This window comes from Dryas octopetala, chromosome 1 (assembly GCF_963921425.1).
Source record: "Dryas octopetala chromosome 1, drDryOcto1.1, whole genome shotgun sequence".
In the NCBI taxonomy this organism is placed as follows: Eukaryota; Viridiplantae; Streptophyta; class Magnoliopsida; order Rosales; family Rosaceae; genus Dryas; species Dryas octopetala.
In genome coordinates, this window is record NC_141366.1 from 29,430,572 (window position 1) to 29,448,762 (window position 18,191).

At 35.3% G+C, this 18,191-nt stretch overlaps 2 protein-coding genes across 3 annotated transcripts; both read right to left on the reverse strand.

Moving 5' to 3' along the window:
- Positions 1-2,201: 2,201 nt before the first annotated feature.
- LOC147299598 (replication factor C subunit 1-like) lies at positions 2,202-8,506 on the reverse strand. Its single transcript, XM_086231287.1, has 11 exons — positions 8,375-8,506; positions 8,146-8,291; positions 7,039-7,129; positions 6,070-6,251; positions 5,925-5,964; positions 4,735-4,859; positions 3,894-3,966; positions 3,686-3,778; positions 3,355-3,601; positions 2,697-2,753; positions 2,202-2,567 (listed from the first exon to the last, which is right to left on the reverse strand). Exons 1-11 carry the CDS (start codon positions 8,504-8,506, stop codon positions 2,422-2,424), a joined length of 1,332 nt encoding a protein of 443 aa, XP_086087413.1. The 3' UTR covers positions 2,202-2,421.
- Positions 8,507-11,323: 2,817 nt separating this feature from the next.
- On the reverse strand, positions 11,324-17,191 carry LOC147299599 (MATE efflux family protein). 2 transcript variants are annotated; one of them, XM_086233447.1, is made up of 15 exons: positions 17,046-17,146; positions 16,684-16,713; positions 16,170-16,409; positions 15,688-15,809; positions 14,866-15,075; positions 14,506-14,696; positions 14,245-14,380; positions 14,038-14,134; positions 13,819-13,919; positions 13,280-13,443; positions 12,326-12,397; positions 12,122-12,238; positions 11,918-12,013; positions 11,609-11,730; positions 11,324-11,492 (listed from the first exon to the last, which is right to left on the reverse strand). In XM_086233447.1, the coding sequence occupies exons 3-15, from the start codon at positions 16,244-16,246 to the stop codon at positions 11,450-11,452; spliced, it is 1,548 nt and encodes a 515-aa protein (XP_086089573.1). In that variant the 5' UTR covers positions 16,247-16,409; positions 16,684-16,713; positions 17,046-17,146; the 3' UTR covers positions 11,324-11,449. The 2 variants fall into 2 exon arrangements, with proteins under 2 accessions (XP_086089573.1, XP_086089565.1); XM_086233439.1 differs by lacking the exon at positions 16,684-16,713 and having other exon boundaries at positions 17,046-17,191.
- Between the last annotated feature and the right edge of the window lie 1,000 nt (positions 17,192-18,191).

The following is an 18,191-nucleotide window of genomic DNA, read 5'->3' on the forward strand; positions in this document are numbered from 1 at the left end:
AATCAAAATTAATGTCTTGAAATGAAACAACCATCAAAGTATGTGTTTTGTTTATGAATTTTTCCCTTGATATTATAGCTAAATCAACTCTCAGCAATGAAGAAATTCTACTAAAGGAGAATCACATGAAAAAGCAACCAAGACAATGATAGATAACTGCAAACTACCAATATTTAATAGAAAAGTAATTATATTAGTTTAAATTTGACCTAATACCAACCCCTCTGACACATTTGAAGCACTCATTTACTGAACCACAACAGAATTTTACACCATTGAATACCAAAATAAATGAGCTTGTACGTTGTACACTTGTACCCCATGAAATTAACATGCATGCACCTTTGTTCAATCATGCACACCAATATTTATAGCCATATGCTGGTGATCGATCTTCACTACCTCAAACGTTCTTGATCGAGTTTCCTTTTCTGGTCCTGCACTGAAGGTCTCTCTCCTAGTCCTAGTCGCCCATCAAATTTCATCATAAGCTAGTACGTACCAATGGCAATATCTTCCAAGTTGTTTGTCATAGTAACTATCTTTATCATCACTTTATCATTTTCAGGCACACACTTAGCTCATGCCTTAGCTGCTCGAAAACTCTTAGCACCTACCTTTCCTGATAACCTGCCCAATTTTCCCAACTTCCACTTTCCCAACCTCAACTTTCCTCCTCTGCCACCAACACCAATATGGCCAGAATACAGGTTGCCTCCACCCATTACTTCACTTCCAGGTTTCCCCTCAATTCCCACATTCCCAATCTTCTCTCCACCTGCAATAACCACCACCCCTTAAAGTGACTGACTGTATATATATATATATATATATATATATATGTATGTATGTTTAAGTTGTGTGGATATCTCTTGGCCAAAAAAAAAAAGTTGTGTGGATATCATGTATGGCACTACTATAGTTTCAAATGCAACTAAATAATGGTCCATTCACATTATCATAAGCCTTTCATTTGGTGTTGCATTTCCAACATCTATTTTTGGGGCTTTTTGGAGGCTTTGTGTTTGACCTATATGGACCTCACGGGGCAATGTTTGTTCCATTATTTGTAATAGTAGTCGATCTGGATCCTCCCTTTATATTTTTGTCGCTGATATTGTACCTAAATAATTTAAATGTCATTTTAGGCATAAGTACGATATTAGCATAACAAATTTATTTAGGTTGAGGATCCTAGCTTGATATTTCTATTTGTAGTGTTTGAGAGAGTGTGACTCCTACTTTGCTTGTACTTGTTGATCATATCGATGTTGGGAGAATATTATCCACTATAAATTATTATGTTTTCACATGTATGGACTTTTCTACCATGCACTTTAAATTTGTGTATAATTTGCAACAAATGGATTAGCACATATGGAGGGCGCCACAGAGAAATAGAGAATTGGGCATGCCTTAAAATTTGCATGCATCTGGTTTTGATCTGAATGATCAGCTTTGACCTTTTAGTTACATATAGTTTGTGTCAACTAAACAAAAATTAAATGATTCATTATTAATTAAAAAAAAAATTGGATATTAATATGACATTTCTAATATATAACAAAACAATATGTACAGTGGCTATTAATATGACATTTCAAGCACCCTTAAAATTATGGCTCTAAGGTTTTATGGCCATTCGAGAATTCAGCACAATGTGCTCTATTAGTTGTAACCTGTGGTTAGCGCTGTGTATAAATATAGCCCTCTTGAAACAGAAGCTAATAATGAGAAAACATTCATGGTATCAAAGGAGTCTCAACTTGATCATCTTTTCAATTTTACTTCAACTTATCTTTCTTTAAGTTGTCTTTAGTTTCACAAAAGTATCTAATTCTTGATCATCTTTTCCATCTTCAATTTTTTTCTACATTCTCTTCGACTTCGATTGAGATATTCTCAAAAAAAATTTAATTTCCTGTGATATTCACGATGACTGCAGAACCTCAAAACTTTTCAATTTTTCAAGTCAATTCTCTACTCAAGCAACAGGGCCAGTCATCTAGTTCCTCAATGACTGTTCTGAACATTGGAACTGCTATTCTAATTAAGCTTACTAGAAAGAACTACCTCTTATGTAAGTAGTATTTCTTATGTGTTCTTCGTAACCATAAGTTACCTCACATGGCATAATCGACAGTCAAAATCAATCCAGCTTTCCAATATTGCTATCATACAGATGAACTGTTAATCTGGGAATTAGGAAAAAAGGGTTGATGTACTCAAAAAGATGAATATGGGAGTTACATCAATAGTATCAACAGCAACCTTTTAGACACACTACTGCCGAAGATCCTACCATCCTCACCAAGTGACCTACAAAAACCTGTTTTATGTACGGAGGAAAGATCTATTTACATTGCTTATAAAAGGTGCCAAAAACCATAAAAAGAAAGCCACCTCCTCTTTGATCTCCACTCATCTCTTTCTCTTGGTGCCAGACCCTGAACCTCGGCCACCTTTTTTCTCAGGGGCACCAGAAGAACCACCTTTACCTCTGCCAGCTGGTGTCTTCTTTGCACTTGAATTTGCTGCACCCTTCAAATATAATTGTACTTCCACTCCTACATATATAGCATCAGGAACGCATTAATCATACATTCTGGAATAACATGCCACATCTCAAAATAACATGAATTGTGTGTTACGCATGTGTGAATTTAGTGACATCCATGTAGGATAGTACCAACTACCTTTCATATTCAAACTTTGAAGTTCCTGTTGCAGCTTCTCACCAACAGCAGAGCCTTCTGAAACATTGTGAAAAGAACAATCACTCAGTGAACACCAATAAGTCAGATAGTCAAGCAAAATAGTCGAATCCAGAAGTTGCTTAGACCTTTTCTTTATCCTTCCTTTTACAACCCTAATAAATAATTAAACTTTGGTATCGAGTCAATTTCTGCTAGACATGTCATGAGAAAATTACAATAATTTGAAAACACACCACTTTTAGTGGCGTCAAGTTTGTTGAACAAAACAAACTACAAAAACCAAGAACATCAATTAGATATTCCCTTGAGGTGGACCCTATTAAGCAGTTCATGAAAGCACATTCCCAAACATGTTTCCTGCATCTCCTTTCTTTTCTGTAAATTCAAAAATCTAAAGCTGTCCTCAGAGAACATGGAACATACCCTCGTCCTTCCATTTCTTATGGAGCACAGCACGTTACCCTATGTCCTTTTTATTTTACAACATAATAATGATATAGCTTTTCTATTGTTCCCACACAAGATGGCAATATATAGTGGTGACAAATTGCCTAACATTATAATAATCCCAAAAAAGATGCATATTCTGCAGTCATATAACAAAACAGCAGCAATCTGATGACAAATAAAAACTTACCCAAGTCCTCTGTATCTGATGAATTTTCTTCTTCACTCTGTTCTAAAGTATCATCATTGTTCTCTCCAACTGCATCAACAGATGGTTCTAGAATAGCTGCAATCCGCTTCTTTGGAGCCTTTTTCATTCCAGGGAAAGTGACAAAATCTGCAACTCGTACCATCCTTGATTTGCTTCCTTCTTTGTATGCTTTTTTAAGTGCTGCTTTTACAGCTGGTAGTATGCCATCAAGTGGATTTGGATGCCCCTGATACATAAGGTATCAATGAGAAAACATGAACATTTTAGAACAGCAGCAATAACCACGCTGCACCAAGTTAGGTAGGGTTACCTGAAATTTGGATAACTCCACAATAGTATCAAAGTCATCTTGACTAATGGAGTAAGTATTCATGAACTCCACTACTTGCTGAACAGCTTCATCCTTGTAATTTAACACACAAAAGATGGATTTTCAACTGATCTTCAACCCAACTGTTTTACATCTTTTTCTATTGATACAATATTTATAAATAACCAAAAAATGATTAATATTTAACCTTAGACATTTCATGAAGTGGCCCGGTCAATCGTTTCAGAAGAAGATTAAGGTATTCAACGCGCAGAGTTTCTCTGAATAATTAACAACACAAGACAAATTAAGAAGCTTCCAAGGGTAACAAAGAAGACAAGAAAATATAAAGAAATTGAGAGGGAGAGATAAAGAGAAAGGAGAGAGAGAGAGAGCTTAAAATTTTATTTGCAGTAAAAGAAGCCAACATAAAACAAGGCTACCTAGCTTTTAGACTCTACCTAGTCACTTGACCAGAAGATAAAACAGAAAAAGGTTTTGCCTCACATTTCTGAACCTTATGACTTTAACATTCTAGGAAGCCAGCATCCTAGAACATCCTAGAACACCGTTGAGTAAACATAGTGGTCTGGAATGGATACAGATCACTAATGAAAACCTTGTATAAACTACATTATAAACTTTTACTAATGCAATATACTTGATCAAAATTAATCCAACAGAAAAGGACATGGAAATTTCCAAAATTTTCAAGCTACACCAGGCTAACAGCCAGCCAACTAGGTATAGAGGATGAAGGAAAAACAAAAAACAGAACAGACATTTCAAATAACCATTATGTGCCTAAATAGAAATAAAAACTTAAGTCTTTTCCTAGGATACTTTGGTGATGTTTAATGACAAAAAAAAAATTAGACAAGTCTACACCAGAGCTTAAAGTTCCAAGGAGCCATTTACCCTTAATAACGGTTAAACATCATCGACTGTAAAACAATGGTCAGCATTATATGTTGGAATAATCCATTGCAAAACTCGAAAACAAAGGCTTTCGGTTAGTGACCAAAGTTTAAACATAGAACAGAGATTACCTGCCCGAACTAGATTCACGAGAAGCAAGAAGATGGACATGCAAATCTTCCAACAGCCTCAAATTTTTGCCTAATGTTGAGTTCTTTCCCAGCCACCCTCCAAATCTATTAAAATTCCTTTCTCCCTGCATAATATTCCCAACTTGTGGCAATAAGCATATACCTCGATGCATATATAACATTTGAGACATAAAAGACCCCAAAAGCTAAATTTCCCTATTAAAGAGAATGCATGAGCATTTTTTAGGAATCAAAACAAAATTTATAAACAGAAGGAAAAAAAAGGGACAATCAATCATGATGCAAGATAAAACGAAGCAAGAGTCAAATACTCATCTTTCCTTGCACTTTTCCTTTGGCTCTGGAGTTATGTTACCTAATTATATATTTTCAGTGCGGTGTGGGTCACTCTCTTCAATGTTTGTCGTGATCCAAACTGGCATGGACCTTGTCTAAAAAGGTTAACCAGACTGTTTTTATGGAAGATCCTAGCTGTTCCATTAATGCTTGTACTTAGTGAGGTACAATAATTTTCTTTGCTTTTTGTCTGAGGGGTCAATCAATCTCAAATAAAAATAGAGGTTACTTTCTTGAGCAACCTTTTATGCACAAATGACATCCTCTAGAATTTTAACTGTTTCTCACCCTTTAATTGATCCTTTGCTTGAATAATCACCATGAAAAGAGGCAGTAAATCTCTATTACACTACTTACTTAAATGCAACTTCTTAGTTCTTAGCATACTTCCAATTAATTTCCTCATTAAAATATACATGAAATAAGTACTATTCCATAGTACAGCCTCCAACTTACCCAATTGCATAAGCAAAGATCAACCCAGTAAAGACCAAACATGCACAGTTTTCACTCTCAAAGAAACCGACAAAATTTCATTGCGATAATGTCTACGCTTGCATAAGTCAACACACTACATCCCTAAAATTACATACACTTGCATATGTATATACACATATATATATAGTTGGGAAAGAAGTGCAAATAAAAATTAAAAATTGAAATTAAAAGTATCATTGTAGACTAGTACCATATATGAGCTAGATGAAAGCAGAAAATATGTGAATCACTATTCACCAGAGAACACAGAGAATAAACACATTTTCCAAGACCAGAGAGAGCACCTGTTACATTTTTTAAATTTATAAAATTTGCATGAAATAGAAAATGATTACCTGCTCAAGCGTCTCCCTTTGCCCACGCAACAATGCAGCACTGATTATAACAAAAAGCAAGTACAAAATGGTAGCATAAATTAGAAATTATAATGAAACTCAGAGAATATTATTTCAATTTCCAGAGCTGTGTGAAGAAACATACGGAATTATACAGGATGAAAGACAACCACTTTGTGAAAGCTGCCACTGCCGATATTTTCTAATCTGTACATTGATAATATCCCCATTTCCAATAGACTCGGCAGCACGAGCAATCAAGTTCATACGTTTAATCCCACTATCATCCTTAACAGCCGAACTTGGCCTATAGTTAATATAATTTTCCTGCCAGAAATTGCAAAATAAGCTTTAATGTATTATGTAATGTAAGAGCATTTCACTACAATATGATCATTCAGAAAAATAATGTGTTGAATTTTTTAAATTTGAAGGGTGCAGAAGCATACGTTTCTGTGTTTAAATGAAAATAACTTTTTTTTTAAAGAATGTTAAAATGAAACAAAAAAAAAAAAGTCTACTCCCTGAAGAATGAAAGTCATCAAAAGATGACCAATTGTAGCAGACGTAGAGAATCAGAACACAATAAGCTTTCTTTCATCTCTTTTGACTTGAATGTATATATATAGACCGAGAGAGAGAGAGAGAGAGAGAGAGAGAGAGAGAGAGAGAGAGAGAGAGAGAGAGAGAGAGAGAGCTTTAGAAACACATTATTCGATCTTTTCTTCCTACATTGATTTTGTACCAAATTATAAGAATATTCAAGATCACATATCATGATACATTGTTTTATTCTTCTTTATCAAATCATGATACAAACATTAAAACAGCTCTTCACTACATGCCAGTTCGATTTTCTCATATAATATTGGACATGTCTGAAGAGTTGTAATGATAGCCAAAACAGTTCAGTATGTGACCCTTGGAATCATTTTGTTATACAATGAAACCACATACGAAATCAATCTACATAATTCAAAATGAAGAGCTTTTGACCCTGTGGTAGTGTTCAAATGTGAAACTGAACAGATTAAAATATCACACTGCTGTTAGAACATGCTTTCGGATTCAGTATATGCCAACACCAAAACAAGTATGCTAGAAAAGAAAGAACCTGAATAAGAAGAGGGACTAGATCAGGATCACTCATGCTCAGGTCAACTCGCTCATCCATCCGCAACTTTCCCGCATTAAACCCAAACAGCCTATACAGACACAAAAGACAAGCGAGTATAAGGCACATGGTAAAACCTAAATGTGTAAGAGGAGGAAACTGAGGATTATGTTTTTCTACATTGCTCAAGTGCTCTAAGTCTATGGATGAAATTATTTAGGGAAGCGACCGTAAGCTGTGTTGTACCAAAGGGCTGTCCTACTTTGTCAAGTTGCATAAAGTTTTAGGGGGTAGGAAGAAGGCTAAAGTTCTGTGGGGATGCTTGGTGCCTGCTGTAATGTGCATTATTTGGCTGGAATGAATACCAGAATTTTTGAAGACAAGATTGGGGATGAGCAGGAGGAATTATGAGACAGTTAAATATTGGACTTCACTTTGGGCATCAGTTATTTCAGAAATTAGGGACCTTTCCTTTTCCACAATATTGCTTAATTTGGCTGCATCATGTTAATATGTTTAGGATTTAAGGCTTTTGTGTAATGGTTTGCTTTTTTTTGTAACCCTCCGCTATGGTCGCTGCCTGATTGTTTTATGCTTTCTGGATGCATCTTAAGTGAAGTTATAGTCCACTGCTATGTAAACGCTTTTTTGCATAGCAATAAAATCTGTTTCTTCTCAAAATTTGGGGAAACAAAAATAAAGGGAAGATGGGAGATCTCCACATTGTGTCTTCCTACCACCAACCCTCTAACCAGCTTATTCTCTCTTGGCCTTTCTAGTAGTCTACTAAAAACATCCACAACTATGGTAAAAAGAAACAGTGATAAAGGGTTGGCTTGCCTCAATCCTCTTGATGCTCTGACTTTTCCTCTAGGCTCCCCATATCATAATTGAAAAACTGGCAGACTTCATACAGCCCTCTACAGACTTTCTCCACTTTTGACCGAACCCTTTTCTTCCATCACGTAGTCCAAAAAATTCCATTCCACGTGGTCTTAAGCTTTCTCAAAGTCAATTTGGAGGTGCATGCATAAACTTTTGGAAGTTTTTGCTTATCTAAATCTTAAAGGCCGGACGCTACCCTATTAACCCTCTTCTAAGCTTAACCCTGCCCGCAAAACCATCCCTTCTTTCTGCTTCTGCCTAATCTCCTTCACCACTTCATTGGCCACCAAAACAGCATCCAAGATCTGCCTTCCTTTTACAAAAGCACCCTGTGCTAATGAAATAGTACCCCCAAGAGCCTCTCTCAGCTGGAATGCCAGCACCTTTGCAACTATCTTACACAACTTGTCACCAAACTAATAGGTCTGTGATCCCCAATTTTTAAAGAAACCGACTTCTTTGAAATCAAACAAATGTAGGTTTCATTTGCTGCTGCATTGATAATTCCACTTCTAAGAAACTCTTCCAACACTTTCAGCACATCATCCTTTACAATATCCCAACACCTCGGGAACAATTCCATGATAAACCATCTAGGCCCCGCGATTTGTCTTTATTGCAATCCCCAACCTTCTAAACCTTCTCGATCATCCAACTTCCTAAACTTATCTTCCACCTCTTTTTTCGCTTCTTTGAATCCCCAACCACCTCTTTGTTCCAACCTTTAATTTTCCTTGTCAATTTTGCTTCATCATAAGCTTGTACCCTTCCTGACCTTTGACCTGCTCCTCTCTCTCCACCATTTATTGAAGTTCGACTAGAAAGATTGATGCTCTAGCCACATGCTCCCGAACTTTATATTTTGTGTTAGGGTCAAAGCTCTCAAATTCAAACTACCAATGGGCACTCTGCTAGGCAAGTATCACAGACCCAGTCCACAAATGTGCAGGGCAAGCAACAAGTAAGTATTGCATATTTTTATCTTATGGTGGAGTTATTGGATGGTTATTTTGGTTTTGGTATTTAAATCTTAAAATCCGCATACCCTTGGGAGGGTGCATAACGGGGTCCTCATGTAGCTTAAACCCCGTGATCAGTCCCTCTTGAAAAGCAATAGCAGCCGTGTTTGGTGGACAATCATTGAGAGAAGATATCTCGATCACAAAACGAGCAAGATAATCCTTTAGTTTTTCATTTTTTGCTTGCTTAGTTCTAAAGAGCACTATTATATATATATATTTTTTTTCTGGTTACATATGTATTGCGAGATAAATACTTCACAAAGGTCTGTGAATCCTCCTATGGACCTCGGCTTTAATTGCCTAAACCAAGTTAACACGGATCATGGGAGACTTGACGGAAACAATTTGTGGAGCAGGGCCTCGTTCTCACCTTCAAGGACCATTTGTTTGGAAATGATAGATATGTTCCAAAGGGTCTCCCATTCCATCGAAGAACTGGAATTTTGGAGTTTGGAATTTCTTTGCTTTGGGTGCAGCCACGATTTTCTTTGAGAAGGGAGATCGGTAGATTTCCCAAGCTACCTCAATTGCAAGCTGTGCAGGGGTTTGAGCTCGATAATCAGAAATAAGCTTTTTTATCTCTTCGTGATAACTTTCTTCACGACCTATCTTTCCTGCTCGCTGATCGTCGAGCTCATCTTCGACTTCATAAGGCTCTTCATCCTCAAGGCTTTATTGTCAATCGAGCTATTCGATCTCGATCCTTGTTTTCGCTTTCCATTCGTCTTATCGTTTTGTTTGGAGGCGGCCAATGCTTCAGCTGCCATTTTATTTGCTTTTTTTACATTATTGGCCAAACTTTTGAGGAATGCTACAAGTTCTGTCTAGTTCATTGCTTTAGGAACATTTTCGTCACCTCCGTTCATGGTAATTCAACTCTTTTGTTCGTTTATTTTCCCACAGACGGCGCCAATTAATTGTTGGAACCAAAATTCTCAGTAAGAATTTATTAGCCCACAATAAGAGAATTAGCTGAATTGCCTTACTCAAAGGTTGATGAAAACGAACAATATTCCTCTTGTCAGAGAAAAGAGGGTTCGTCACCTGCAAAAAATACTATGATGCCTAAGTTAGTACTTTCTCGCCGTTGTATTGCTAGTAATCGCAGAAAGTGTGCCTACCTTTGTGTTCATTTGTATTAATTATTTATAGAGCGTTCTGATCAAGTAACGTTTCCCTTCATTCTTACATTCTCGTTCCCACGTCTTGCATGAGATGAATGGTCTTTGAATGACCCTTAAATTCCGATCATAACGTTCTTCTCATTTATTAATAAGAACGTTATTCGTTTAATATTTCAGCATGGGTTGGGCTTTGCATGTTTGTTTGCCGGGCTGGTCCTCTCCTTTATTGCGGATCTAGTCCGTTACCTTTTCATTTCCTTGCTTTAGCCCAACTCAATAATCTATGTGGTTAATTTGGCACCCACATTAAAGCTCTTTATAGTTCTCTTCAACTCTTAAGTTTTTGTGTTTCTTAATTTCTTAATTTACATCTACTTTTTAATTAAATTATTTAAGTTTCAATCATGACCATTCTCATCAAGCAAGCACACATCAACATTTATTTCCCAGCCACCGCCCCATCAATCTTCCCATAAACTCACAAAAGTTCTTATATTGTTTTTTGCTTTTGAATTTGACCAAGGAAACAATACAAATAGGCCATGGGCATATTGTTTTGTTCTTGAGTTCAAGATCGAGTGTCTTGAATTAACTTTTTTGATCAATCACATGAAAATAAAATACAAAAGATCTCTTCAATTTCATAATGATCTCACCTTATTCAAGATACATATAGAGATTAATATGAAAATCTTTAGATCTTATGTGGGTTATAATAGCAAAAAGGTGTGATATATCATGATTGAGGACTTTTAGTGCTCAACATAAAAGAAGATTTTCTTTATTATTCTAGAATTTTTGTAGACATAATTTTATAGTTGCTTTACATCGTAGCCCTCTAGCCTTGGTTTCAAGGATAGTGGAGTTGAGCAGCTAGATTTCCCTCAAGGTAGTCGGCAAACTATGTTGTGGCATCAGTTTTAATCTCATGGTTCAGAAAGAATTAGGACTAAAGAAGATAAACAATACATATTTGATCTTTATTAATTAATTTGAATTAAAATTGAGTTGGATAAAATAGTCTTTTTATAACAATGATAATTTTAATGTAAAAAATAAATAATGATGTGTATTTATTACATCAGATTCGGACATATAAGTCTTATGCCCTAATAGGGCACAAAATCTCTTTCCTTTTATTCTCCCATAAATTTGTGGCAAAGAAAAATGTATTGCAGAAAATTTCATTAAAAATTTCACCAATATTATCGGTTATATGCAAATTTTTTCTTTTTATGATTTTTCTACATGTAATAAAGTAATCGAGTTTTCTATAAATATTTGAAGATAAAAATTTCAAACAATCGAGTCCAAAGTATGCAACAAATGAAAGCAAAAAAGAAAACTCTTGAACTTCCAAGTGAGTAAACCAAGGTCCATTTAGGTCCGGAGGAATTCCCAAGGTCCTGTTCCTATCCCTATCCTGCAATTGCATCAGTAAAATGGAAAGTTAGCTTATCAGTAAATTTTTTGTGTATCAACTGCCAAAACGGTTGAGATTTATTCCCTCTAGCATTACTCTTAATTTCTAAATTATACCTCCAAAATCCGGCAAATGTTCGAAGACTCATATAGATTGTCAAAGCAATCCATATTCCAATGAATCCATTAGTGGAGGAAAGAATAAACAGAAATAGGATGCTGACTATAGCCACCAGAACCTGGAGAGAAGGATGATCATCAAGTTTCCTTTGAAAGCATTATGTTATTTAATACTGAAAAACGGCAAATGCATCCCCAGTTCACCATAGTTTTTGTTCATAAACAATTTCACTTCTCTTTAAAAACTAAAAAAGAAAATGAGTTCACATCATTAATTGTATTACAAGAAAGGAACTAAAGACTTGCCATGGAAAAGGCAGAATATGCAAAATCAGATGCTCCAAAGTTGACGCCGTCAAAAACAAACGCCAAGGCATTGATGGGTTGAGTAGCTGCAACAAACTGAATTGAATTGGAAGACAATTAATTCAAAATGTCATTTGGGATTGAAGAAATATATATATATATATATATATAAGTTGAAATGTTGTCTTCTGTTTGAGGACTTACCGGAATGCCTATGCTAATAAGATGTAAGACATTGACATCTTTTGTAAATATTCTTGCCCCATACTGCAACCCCACTCCAAGCAGGACCGCAAGCATCAACCCCAAAACCAATCCCAACTGCAGTTTAAATATATCTGACATTTTAGAGAAAATGACATCATATGTAATATGTATTTGATCCTAATTCTGAAATATATGAAACACCTGTAACACTCGTGATGCAGTGGCTGTAGCCTTGTCATAGTCTTTTTTTGCAAATGCACTTGCAAGTATTGCCTGAAAGTGTGAAGTAACTACCACCAAGTCAAAAAAAAAAAAAAAATGAAAAAAAGAAAAGAAAAGAGGAAAATGAAACAATATTGAAATATTAACTGTACATAAACAAACAATATCAAATAGGGTCTGCTAAAATAAGTTCTCTTGATTTCAAAACCATTCATTTCAGCCATATTTGTGGCTGGGATTAGATCTCTGTAGTTTTACAAAGAATATATGCCTAATGTAAATCATGATCATTCTATATTTTCTTTCTTAGAAGAAGAAACATAACTAAACATCGGCTTCAATCACTTTAAGAACAAAAACTAATTGAGCAGGAAATCTTTGTACAGATAGGAAAAGAAAATATAGCTAGTTTGCTTTAACTTCTACATGTAAAGGAGGTACAACCTTTTCATTTGTGGTTGGAACATGTAAAGGTGGTGGCATACTTTCTATTATAATGAAAATTTACAATTTTGGGCTATTTTATTTAACAGTCCTCTCAATAAACCAAAATTGCTACACATGAAATACAGTAAAGAAACTTTGAACCTCAGTTGATTAGACTTGGAAATACTAGAACCAAGACATTTATTGCAATAATAGCCAGAGTAACATCCTTGAAGTTGATCATTTCTCTTTACTACCAAACTATACTGAGTCATTTAGTACTTCCGGCCTGTTCAGTTTTCTGGAAGTGCTTTCTTGATTCTGAGGGGAAAGTTCAAATCAGTTTCACTCATAAATTAAGAAGTATTAATCAAGCAATGCACTTTGGTGATTTTCATCTTCTGAGGGATTTTTTCATGATTTTAAAATTTAGGAAAGAAATCATCTCAAAACTAAGAAGTAAACATCATTGCACTAGGTTCATTCATTAAATAAATGTATCCCAACCTGTCCAGCAACAGCCAGCCCGTCAGCTAGAAGGGATGTTGCCAACCAAATCTGCAAGCAGACCTGAAATGCAGCCATGGATGTCGGTCCCTGGCGTGCAGCCAATGATGCAGCCAGAGTCACACAGAATGTAACAGCAATGACCCTCATTAATAATAGAAAACCTGGAGTGAAGAAAGGACTAATGGGGTATCAACTACATAATGCTATCTATGTATCTATCTTTTAAAAATGAAATAGTGAAATTTGTTCAGAAATATGTAAATTAGAAAGCACTTGCTATAATGTTATCAAATACTTCATCAGATTTTCCTCACATTTCCTATGGCTACTGCTGACTCAAGTAGCTGCTATCTTTAAGCTCTTGGAGTCTCCTAGATAATGTTTACAGAAATTTTCAACTATTTTAAGCTACATTTCCAATGTTGTTGCTCACTAAAATTAAGGCTAGAAGAGTATAGATCCTCAAAACAAAAGTGAAGTTTGAGATTGTATACAACATGCATGCAAGAGTCAACACTGCCTATTAAAGTCCTCACCATTTTTAAGAAATCGACCAAATTGGAGATGTTTGATACTCAGGGGTAAGAGATCAACCTGAGCCATTAATCTCCACAAGAGTATGACCGATATTAAGTACCTACAATGACAATTTTAACAATAAGAGGCAAGCTGCCACACAACAGCATTCCAGAAATCCCCCAAGAGAGGACAAAAAACAAGCACAAACACTGGAGCAGCAGTTAGATAAAACTTACTGAGATATAACATGGGCAATAGCTGCACCATTGACACCCAGACGGAAAACAAATATAAATATTGGATCTAAAATTATATTTGTTACATCTCCTGCCACTATAATAAAACAGACAACTTATAAATTAGAACAATTAAGTTGAAGACTATTTATAGTATATCGAAAAAGATCAGACCATAAGCTAAAGTGCAACTTCATTAAAGTATACCAGTGGCATATAAAGGAGTTTTTGTATCCTTGAACCCACGGAAGACCCCTTGCATAGCCAGTGAAAGAAGAACTGAAGGAGCACCAAGCGACCTCAACATCAAGTACTGCTGTGCTGGTTTTAGCATTGGGGAATCCTGAACAAACAATCACTTCTTGCTTTAAAAATTATAGTAGCATATTTAGGGCTTGAGACAACAAAATAGTAAGTAAACCAAAATTTTTATAAGGAAAAAAATTAAACGAACAAATATTAACTTACAGAAGTGACTCCCATAAAGTTCAATAGAGGTTTTGCTCCAGATATGAGGAATATGGCTTGAATCAGGCCAAGGATGCTGCCAATGACCATTGCAGATGACGCTGATGGGATATACCTTTTTTGATGCTCAGTTGTTACTATATTAAAGCTTACACCAACTGATTTTGAGTTGTATGCATTCTGACCAGCATCTGGAAAATAAAATGGGGAGAAAAAAACAATCATGTTAGAAGTTTTATAAACCAGTAAGAGAACATCATAAACTTTAATAGGATAATCAGGAAATGTTGATGAGATCATATTCTGTAAGTCTTTACAGAATCTATACGGAGTATATTTGTAGAAGATGATGAAGCATACCACTTTCTGGTATCAACTGTTTAGTTTCACCATTCTCTGATGAACCTGTTTCCAGGTAATCATTGACCTTTGTTTCGGGGCTCACTGTTCCAATAGTATCTTCTTCAGCAACAAAGGAGGTTGTGACACTAACAAGTGGAAATATTGCAATTCTTGATACTTGATTGAACAAAGCAATAGAAACTCCTACAGCAGCTAGCTCCACTGGACCTTTAAACATTAAGACAACATGGATATTGAATTTCTCAAAATTGAGAATTAACAAAGATGTGGAGTTTGTACAATTCCAAATAGCTACTACTTAACAGGTTCAGCCACAATGACTCAGAGATTTAAGACTGATATTTAGCAGGTGGTAATTGGTCAATGTGAGAAGGATATAGGATTAACAGATAAAATATTAAAATCCATGTCAGTTAACTGTTAGGCTATAAGTGGACTGTGAATGTGGATATGCTTATATTTGGCCCCTCAAGTACAAACCATATTGCATTTTTTGTCCATCCTTTTGATCTAAACGAAGTTCATAATTATGCTGGAGAAAATCAATTAGACCGATGTTAGCAAAATAGTGTACAAACATTACAGGATTTACATGTTTCTAACACAATTGATGCACTGGAACTACTCTTTGGTTGACATATTGTAATCCTCTGGTTGTCCTCTGGATTGATAAAGAAATAATTTTCTTTTTCAATTTTCAATCCAATTGTGTATTTGTTACCCAGCAACACAACAATAGTAAACCATGCATAAAACTTGTTTCAGATGGAACAACATATGCAAAGTTCAAAACGAATAACAAAACAAGAAGCAAAGTACCTATTTGGCCAATGAATGCTGTGTCAACTAGAGAAGCGATTGGATCAGCTGTCAAAGCCAGTGCTGCAGGCAATGCAATTGATGCTATTTCTAAACCAAGTTTGTCCAAATTAAAAACATATCTGCTCATACAAAAGAGAATCCAAGAATTAGATCCTAGATTTCTACTGAAATTAAAAGGGGGAGATGGAGGGTCTAAATTGCAATTTGAAGATCATATCAACAATGGCTCTTGGAGACAAAGAAAAACATAGATGTGTACGTGCATGCATTCGTGCGCGCACACAGACACACACATATTGTCCTTTGCCCTTATTAAGCACGTAATGGCATATTTTGGAGCAAAAATAGCAGAGGTAAGAAAGGCTGAACTACGTACTTTTCATTGCTTGTATGCCAAAGGCAATAAACACTTGAACATTCAAGCTAAGGGACCCCTAAACAGGAAAAATAAATGAAAATGCATAAAATTGGAATAATACCTGGAATCCTTAAAGAAAATGCAGATAGGAGTTTTCCTTTTGTTCCCATATATATATGAATCATCTTCTTCAGCCATTGGTTAGAAAGTCGATTGATTGAGTCTCTTCTTTACTTTTTGATGAGAATGAGTTTCTTTTTTGCTGGGACGGTTATTGAACAAGTTGTTTATTGGAAGCAGAATTATCAGAGCAATGGTGACAAAATCGATATACACGAATTCAGAAATTGTGCTCCAGACCCTGAAGATTATATCATCAAAGCAGTCAACTAAAGAAACAAGATAACCATTGTCCATAAGTGTCTGATATGATGAAGCCACGAAGCAATTAGCAGTATCAAGTATCCTTATAGGGAGTTTAGCTACCACGGTCCTCAGATGAGCAGTTAACCACCAAGTAAAGTATACCAAAGAAAGGTTGGGTTCTAAAAGTAACATATATTCTAACTGTAAAACTTAGAGCAGCTTTAAAAAATCTAGATCCATCAAAAGAAAACCTAGAGAAAAAGAAGTACCTTTCAATTCAACAAGCATGCCAATGAAGCCTTCCACAGCAAACCATAAAAAAAAAAAAAAAAAAAAAAAAAAAAAAAAAAAAAAAAGTCTTATGATGCTTGTTCCACAGAAAAAGAAAGTGCCTGAATTTGTTTTTAAAATTCATCCTTATACATATCATATTTGGAACCTCAACACTAATCAAAGAAAGACAACTAAATTTCTGAGACTAGAAGAAAACTTAAACTCTAAAAGTATTTAATTAAAGGAATTTGGAGTTGGAAAGTTAAAACTCAGAGACATTTCAGCTTTGAAACCTCAAAAGAAATCAATAGGAAGACTGCCCAATTTCAAAATACAGAAGAAAGTTAGTGTCCCTCACCTTCAGTAACATAATAGTATCTCTATATCAAGCATGGAACTTGGATTTGAAACTTATAGCGTCTCTACCTTAACTTCAGCTTTGAAACTTGAACACCTATCACACCAAACAAAAACATTTCAACACCTATAATTGAAGAGCTTTCTATCCAAAGGAGAACAAAGTTTCTCTCTCCTTGACAGGGACCTGCACAAGAGAAACAGACCAACCATAACCTATGACTACTTTTTGTGTGTAAGGGAGAGAGAGAGAGAGAGAGAAGCTGTCAGAGGCAAGTTTCTTGCAATTTGCAGCTCTAAATATTCTTCCAAAACTTCATTATATTTAGGACCCATTTACAAAATAAATTTCACACAGAATCCAATTTAGAAAAATTGATAATAATCTTATTTTAAATTTATATTTATACATGAAGATTAATGCACATAAATTCGAGCATAAACCTTTATTCAAGCAATTTTTCTTCTTTTTTTGATGCCACATTCATTCAAGCATGTTGTCTACATGCAGGCTCTTCCGGGCCAAGAAGTGGCCACGTGTAATAACACTATGGTGGGTCCTCCATCCTATAAAGGTTCTTTTATGGCATTGCAGTGCCCAGTTAGAGCTGCTAAACAGAGGCGATTACACGTGTCAGTCCTATATTGAAGAAAAACGCATATTTGCATCAATATCATCGAAAGAGGCACTGATGCATAAGTGCATAACCAACAGCCAAAGTGTCCATCACTTTCATGCAGAAATGACTATTGGTGGACAAAATCTATAAAATAAATAAAATAAAACGTTACCTCTTCAGAGGGAAAAATAACTTTCACTTTTTTTCTTTTTATTTTTTAACTCCTATTGGATAAAAATCATAAAAGTAAAACAAACCACATGGGTAGTTTTTCTGTTGACCAAAAAAAAGAGCTCACATCCTTACCAAAAAAAAAAAGAGCTCACATGTAAAATTTATGAACTAATTACTAACACTTTTTAGCCAAAAAAAAAAAAAAAATCTAAATACTAACATTTAATTTTGTTAGGTTTATATTTTTATTATCTTTATCGTTTTAAGATGATTTATGATCTTTATCATCATTTGAATGAAATGCAAAGTTTATACGGAGATTGCCCTTAGCCCATCACTTATGATATAACCAT